Source organism: Penaeus japonicus, unplaced genomic scaffold (assembly GCF_977035675.1).
Source record: "Penaeus japonicus unplaced genomic scaffold, GWHDUDI00000001_assembly GWHDUDI00000001, whole genome shotgun sequence".
Taxonomy (NCBI): domain Eukaryota; kingdom Metazoa; phylum Arthropoda; class Malacostraca; order Decapoda; family Penaeidae; genus Penaeus; species Penaeus japonicus.
Genome location: NW_028234403.1, coordinates 21,145,280 through 21,152,779, shown reverse-complemented (window position 1 = coordinate 21,152,779; position 7,500 = coordinate 21,145,280). Strand labels below are relative to the sequence as shown.

The 7,500-nt window shown below is 40.8% G+C and overlaps 1 protein-coding gene across 1 annotated transcript in view; it reads right to left on the bottom strand.

Moving 5' to 3' along the window:
• LOC122261068 (murinoglobulin-1) overlaps positions 1 to 7,500 on the bottom strand; it is a 26,574-nt gene that overhangs the window by 15,348 nt on the left and 3,726 nt on the right. Inside the window, exons 5-12 of the mRNA XM_086543000.1 lie at positions 7,184 to 7,280; positions 6,618 to 6,833; positions 5,643 to 5,783; positions 5,029 to 5,232; positions 3,983 to 4,162; positions 2,797 to 2,971; positions 1,764 to 1,949; positions 406 to 476 (exon numbers count right to left, since the gene is read on the bottom strand). Coding sequence (XP_086399126.1) covers positions 406 to 476; positions 1,764 to 1,949; positions 2,797 to 2,971; positions 3,983 to 4,162; positions 5,029 to 5,232; positions 5,643 to 5,783; positions 6,618 to 6,833; positions 7,184 to 7,280 — 1,270 coding nt within the window. The remainder of the gene's footprint in view (positions 1 to 405; positions 477 to 1,763; positions 1,950 to 2,796; positions 2,972 to 3,982; positions 4,163 to 5,028; positions 5,233 to 5,642; positions 5,784 to 6,617; positions 6,834 to 7,183; positions 7,281 to 7,500) is intronic.

The following is a 7,500-nucleotide window of genomic DNA, read 5'->3' as shown; positions in this document are numbered from 1 at the left end:
AAGAAGAGCTAGAAGAAGGATAAAAAAAAAGGAAAGAAAGGAGAGAGAGAGACAGAGAGAGAGAGAGAGAGAGAGAGAGAGAGAGAGAGAGAGAGAGAGAGAGAGAGAGAGAGAGAGAGAGAGAGAGAGAGAGAGAGAGAGAGAGAGAGAGAAGAGAGAAAGAGAGAAGAGAGAGAAGAGAGAAAGAGAGAAGAGAGAGAGAAGAGAGAAAGAGAGAAGAGAGAGAGGGGAGAGAAAGAGAGAAGAGAGAGAGGAGGGAGATAGAGAAAGAGAAGAGAGAGAGATGAGAGAGAGAGAGAGAGAGAGAGAGAGAGAGAGAGAGAGAGAGAGAGAGAGAGAGAGAGAGAGAGAGAGAGAGAGAGAGAGAGAGAGAGAGAGAGTTAGAAACGGAGAAAAATATCTTACATCGAACATTTTTAAAGCATCGACATAGTCACTGTAGTAATATACCCTTTTGTTAGGAGGGTGCAGCAATTCTGTCGAAAGTAAAGTAATACAGTAAACACAGAGATGGATAAATTGATGAACGAATATGAGAAAACTACAAAGAAACGATGATACTAATGAATTTATCAATGATGATGATGATAATGATAATAGAAGTAATAACAGAAATAATAAAAATGATAATAGTAATAATAACAGTAATAACAATTATGATTACAATAGCAATAATGATAAGAAAAATAGTAATGATAATGACATTGATGATGATGCTAATAAAAAGAAAATGATAATATTACCAGTGATAGCAATAACAATCATATTGATAATGTTTATAAGGATACCAATGAGGATAATAATAATAATAATAATCATGTTCATGATGATAATAATAATGATGAAAATAATAATAATAATGACGGATAACATAATAGTAATAATGATGATGATAATACTAATGATCATTATCTTAATGATAATAATGATAATGATAACAATCATCATTATCATGTCCTTAATTAATATATTGTTTCTAATTATAATAATGGCAGTAATAATGATAGTAATAATGATAATGATTATAATAATAACAAATAATAATAGTAATAATAATAAGAATAAGAATGATAATAACAACAAGTGCCAAAACATTACAAGGCCTTTATCTTTCTTCAGACAGTACCTGAAGTTGATAAAAAACAGCGACAAAATTAATTATAACAAAACAATAACAACAACAACAAAAGCATGAAGACACAACCTGCTCTCAAAAGCAACAACAACAACAACGATAACACATTAAAAATTACATACCAACAACAACAAGAACACTGAGGACAGTAATAATAACAACAAAAAATAACAACAACAACAACAATCCCTCAAACTGCTTCTGAAGTTTCTGAAACCGCCTTCTTACAGCATGGAACAACAAAATCATAATTCTCCCAACTTGACTCTGAAGTTTTCCGAAGTTTCTTCGTCTTCAGTTTTATCTCACAACAAACACAATACCAACAACGATAATAATATGACAATAAAAAAAAAAAAAAAAAAAAAGAGCCATCTTGATTCTGAAGCTTTTGAAGCTTTCTTCTTCGCCCTCTTTCTTTTCTTACAGTATTACTCGTAGTAACAACAACAAAAATCAATTACAATGAAGGCAATAACAACAACAAAAAGACAACAATACTCCTGAAGCCTTCGTCCTTCGTCCATCTCGCAACACAAGTCAAAGCAACAACAATAATAACAATAACAAAAAACACCACCACCACCAACAACAACAACAGAATCAACAAGAACAACAATGAGCCCACCTGACCCCGGGGCTTCCGAGGGCTTCCTCTCCTCCCCCTTCATCTTCTTCTCACAGTACCGAAAGTCGTTCACTTGCGAGTTCACCCACTGAGGAATCTGGAAGGTTTCGAGGTAACCGAAGATCTGATCGAGGGAAAGCGGGTCGGGCCTCGGGTTCAAGAGCTCGGTGCTTCTGTCCACGACGCCTGGTGGTTCCGAGAGAGGGGTTGGGGGGAGGTAGGGAGGGGGCAGAGGTGGAGAGAGGGAGGAAGGGGGAGGTAGGGAGGGACAGAGGTGGAGGGAGGAGGAAGGGGGTAGGGGAAAGGGGGTGGAAGAGGTAGAATGGGAAGTGGAGGGGAAAGAGGCAACGGAAGGGAAGGAATAGGGGAAGTAGAATAGGAGTTGGAGAAGAGGAAAAGGAATGGGGATGAAGGAAAATAAAAAGGAAGGGGGGGAAAATGGGAGGTGGAGGGGAATAGGAAAGGGGGGAAGAATGGGAGATGGAGGGGAGAGGTGGAGGGGAAGAGGAAAGGGGGGAAGAGGAGGGAGAATGTGAAGGGAAGGAGGAAATGGAGGGAAAAGGGAAGGGAAGGGATGGAGGAGAGAGAATGGAAGGTAGAGGGGAAAGGAGGAGGGGAAGAGTGAAGGGCAGGGATAGAAGAAGCAAAAGGGGGAGAGGGGAAGAGGGAGAGGAGGGAAAGAGAGAAGGGGAATAAATAGAGACATCGTTTATTGTAATCATTTGGTAGTAAAGGGGTGATTGTGGTGGTTGTGGATACTGTGGTAAAGATGGTGATTGTGACAATGGTGGTGATGGGGATGATGGGAAAGATGATAACAAAATAAAGATGATGTTCATGAAAAGTATAACAAAGATAGTAAAGGTATTTAAATAAAATTCAAATATACACAGTCAATTCTGCCTCTATAAGTAAAAAAACAACAACACACTCACTCACACACACATACACACACACACCTCCAGGCAAACAGAAAGATGCCAACTAAACAAAGAGGCAGACGGAGCGAGAAAAATCCAAAGGCGCGACTGACCGACAGAGCAGATAGACTCGGGTTCGGCTGTCAGCTTGAGCGTGATGGCCTCTCCCGGCTGAGCCTGTGCCGCCGACCAGCTGAGGTTGGCACTGTAGCCCAGGCACTTGTCCACCTTCAGCTCGGCCGTGTCGGACACCACCTCGCCGTCGTCACGCGTGTACCAGATCAGCACCTGGAGGGAAAAAGGGGGCGGGGTTTTGGTAGTCGGGTTTGTGTGTTGGGGGAGGGGGGGGGGGTAGAGGCGCGAGTTGGCTTTCTTTCTTTTTTGTATTCGATTTGTTGATATTCCCCCTCTTTTACTTTTTATTTGTTTATTTATGTATCTTTCTCTCTCATTCCACCCTTCCCTAGTCGCTTCTCCCTCACCATCCCCTTTCCATCTTTCCCCAACCCTGCCACTTCTCCCATCTCTTCTCACGTCCTCCCTCTTCCTTCCTCCCTATCCCCTTCCTACACCTACCCTCACCTTCCTTTTCCCTTCCCTCTTCTACCCACACCTAACCTCCCCTTCCTTAAGCCACTGATTTCCCGGAATACTACTGTTAATTTCTTGTAATATAATCATTATAATATTTATTCCATAAGACACACTGTTCCTTAGCGAATAGCTGGTCACAGCTGACACACCCACACGTGTGTCAGACCGGAAGCACCATCAAAACGTCTTCATTGGCCCAACTACGCTTTATATGTTATAGCAAGAGGTATCTGGAGACACCTCCCTCCATCTCATCGTCATTACCCATTGATTGTATATGTATTTTCATTTCTGTGTAGTATGCATTAGTTCACCTCCGGTCCCTTCAGCTGTGTCTGTTAGTCGAATGGCCTGAGGCAGAGAAAGTGACACACAGTTGCCAGTGTCACTGCCGAAATGGGTCATAAGAACAAGAGGCGGAACAGACAGATATCAACAGGCAGAGACAGAACTCTTCCGACGGCAGAAGCACAACTCGGGGGAGCGCCTTGACCTCGTCTCCCCCGAGGACGTTGACCTTAACTCTGTAATGTGAAGGGGTGAACTCCTGGTCCAATAAGGTGCAAGTATATCAGCGTGTCTCCATCACCAACTCACGCCGTGATCTCGAGGTCTATGTCAGTACGACCGCCGAGCTTACATTGCTGTCAGCGGGAGCTTATACCTTCTCTTCTCTACCCACTCTTACCCAATCCCGTAACGAACCTTCACATTGGGCGAGGCGGTGGGCGGTAGGGATACAGGAACCATGACCATGCCCGTAGCCATGGGAGGTTCGACCGACACTGGTTCGCCCACCAGGAAATTCGGGTCGATGGGCAGGACTGTCGGCTGGAACTCTACGGGTTCTACCATCCAACTTTGAACTTTCCCGCGTGACATTATCTGGAGAGGAATGTTATGTATTTTTATTTCATTAAAAAAATAAATTGAAAGGACAAACATTATATGTTACATATTTTTTCTTACTGCATTTTATTTCTTCCCTTTCTTCCTCTTCTTCATCACTATTATCAATATTACTGTCATTCTTATCATCACCTCCGCCGTGTGCGTTTGTCCAATTAAATCTTTGATATTAAATAAAAGAATAACTAGAAAATCAAAGAGCAAATATTAAAGTTTATAGCAAATTAGTGGATTTGATTAATACCCATTTACAGCATGCTTCATGGACCAATATACAAACAAGAGTAACGTGCGTACAAAGAGGAAATGAACCACAGTCAGAGTAAGAAAGGAAAACAACGTTTCGAGTTAGAAGAGTCTTCTCTTCAGACGAGGAAATCCATTAGTCTAGTGCAGCTGGAAACGTCACAATTCCGTATTATTTAATCATTGTGGATCATATTTGTCTGGGAAGCAAGTTGGGATGGTGACTTTGCCTGTGTAGGGAAAGCTTATCTGGATCCGGAAGGATTGACTAAAGACAGTGAGTCACCAACATACTGAATTCATTGTAAATACTCACACGTATAGTTTGAATTTGGCGAAAGCCTTCCGTGATATGAAAAAAAGCATCCCAATAAAGCTAAATTTTATAAAAAAAAACAACAAAAAAAAACAAAAAAATAATTACACATACTACCAACAACCTCTCAAAAACGCTTAAATAGAATAACCTGACCCAAAATCTGAAACAAAAATGTTACGATAGCCGCTAAACTTTACCAAAGCCTCCTCAGAATATCATTACCCTCAAAATACTTAAAAAGATACGCACTCAAGACCAAACAGACAACCAAACAAACCTGAACAGTCAAATCAGCTCTCAACTGATTATTAGCGGAGAAGAAAACGGGCAGATCATAGCACGCGCTTTGACCTGGCTTGCACTTGAGTCGTCCTTCAGGCACCTGGATTTGAAGGGAGGATCTCGAAGGCGAGTAGTAGTCCCGGAAATTGACTGAGAACGAGGATGGATACATGCCAGCTCGGCAGTTGAGGGTTGACATCTGTGGGAAGGGGGGGAGGGGGGAGGGGGAAGAGAAAACAGGATATTTAGATCGAGAAGGAATTTGGGGGATAATAACAATGATAATGATAATGGTAATGATAATGATGATAATAACGATGAAGATGATGATGATGATTATAATGATAATGATAATGAATAATGAGAATGATGGTGATAATGGTAACAATAATGATGATATTAATAATGATTATATGGATAAAAAAAAGAATATCAGCAGTAATGAAAATAATAAAACAATACGAACAGTAACAGCAACAACATTAATAATGATAATAACAACAATAAGACTTACAATGATAAAATTGATAAAAAGAGCAACAAATACAATAACAATAACAGCAACAATAACAAAGACGGTTAGTTCCCAAGCAAGCCAATGGCACTCACAAAGACCCTGTTGGCATTTCCCGACACAGCAATTGTGAGGAGACCATCGTCTGCCGTGGTCATGTTGGTACACCTGCTTGCCGCGCACACTTCTACTGGTACCCCTGCGGCGGGCGACTTGTCTGGTAGTAGTGCTCGTAACTGTTGGGGAGGAGAGGGGAGGGGGCGTTAGGAGAGGGGAGGGGGCGTTAGGAGAGGGGAGGGGGCGTTAGGAGAGGGGAGGGGGCGTTAGGAGAGGGGAGAGATTGGAGGGAGGGGGTGGTTGGAAAGAGAGGTGGGAGAGGAGAGAAATAAGGGGGTTGGGGAAGGGGGGGAAGAAGGGAGAAGATTGGAGTAGGTTGGGAGAGAAGAAAAAAAGGTGTAGAAAGGGAGAGGGGCGTTGGATGAAGGAAGAGGAGAGAGATAGAAGGGTTTTTTAGGATTGCGTGTTGGGGTGGGAGACGAGTAACAAGGTGGTTAAGGTGAAGAGTGAGTGTGGGAATGAAAAGAGAGAATGTGTTTACATGTAGTAGGATATACAACAGTATTAGCAGTAGTGATATCAAAGTGCATCCTCGTATGCATACACACACACACACACACACACACACACACACACACATATATATATATATATATATATATATATATATATATATATATATATATATATATATATATACATATATATACATATATATATATATATATATATATATATATATATATATATATATATACATACACACACAGATATATTTTTCATATATACATATATTTACACATACATACACACACACACACACACACACGTACACACACACACACACACACACACACACACACACACACACACACACACACACACACACACATATATATATATATATATATATATATATATATATAAACATACGAACTGATTTAGGTTATAACCATGACCCATATCACAACACACAGAAATGAACAACCAAAGCAAGAAACAAAAAATCTCACCTTTAAAGTAAAAGGCAAATTTGGCTTCTTGTACTCATCCTCATGAACAGTTTCAAAGGTCACGGCACTGCGAGAGACGGCGACCTTTGCAGACGCGTCGAATTTCACGCCAGTGCCTTCCTCCTCGACGATGGCAGTGATGTACAGCGAATAGACTGAACAATCCGCTATTCGCAAGTCTGAGGTGTCGATTTTCAATTTCTTGTAACCGTGCATCTGTTGGAGGTGTGGAGTGGGGGGGGGGGGGATGGTAGTGATACTAATGATGCTAATGGTATCGGCAAAGATAATGGTTATCATAATAGATACTAAGGTGAACAAGAGGAAACGCAGACAGTTATAGAATGTTACCAAAATGTGTGAAAGTACATTTATCTAGCAATCAATCAGTCTATCAATCCATATATATGTCTATCAATTAATTTACCAGTCTATCCATCTATCTATCTACTTATCTAGGAGTCTATCCATCTATTTGGCCACTATCTATCAGTCTATCCATTTATCTGTCCACCTATCTATCTATATTCTATGTATGCGTTAAAAAGCATTAACTAACACCTTACCTCGGATTTTTTTCGAAGAAAGACTTTACACTTTTTTTCCTTATTGTTAAACACCTGTAGAGTCAGTGTTCCCTTCACATGCTGGCCGAAAGTGTACCTAGATGTGAAAGGAAAGTGATGGTGAGTTTGGGTCACTACAGATGATGGTGATGGGCAACCGGTATCACGTGGCTAAAGAGTGGTGGTAAATAAAATGGGAAAATATATATTTCAGATCTACATATATATCTACACACACACACACACATGTATGTGTGTATGTATATGTATACCTATGTATCCATATGTGAGAAAGATGGTAGAATGCAGTAACGCAT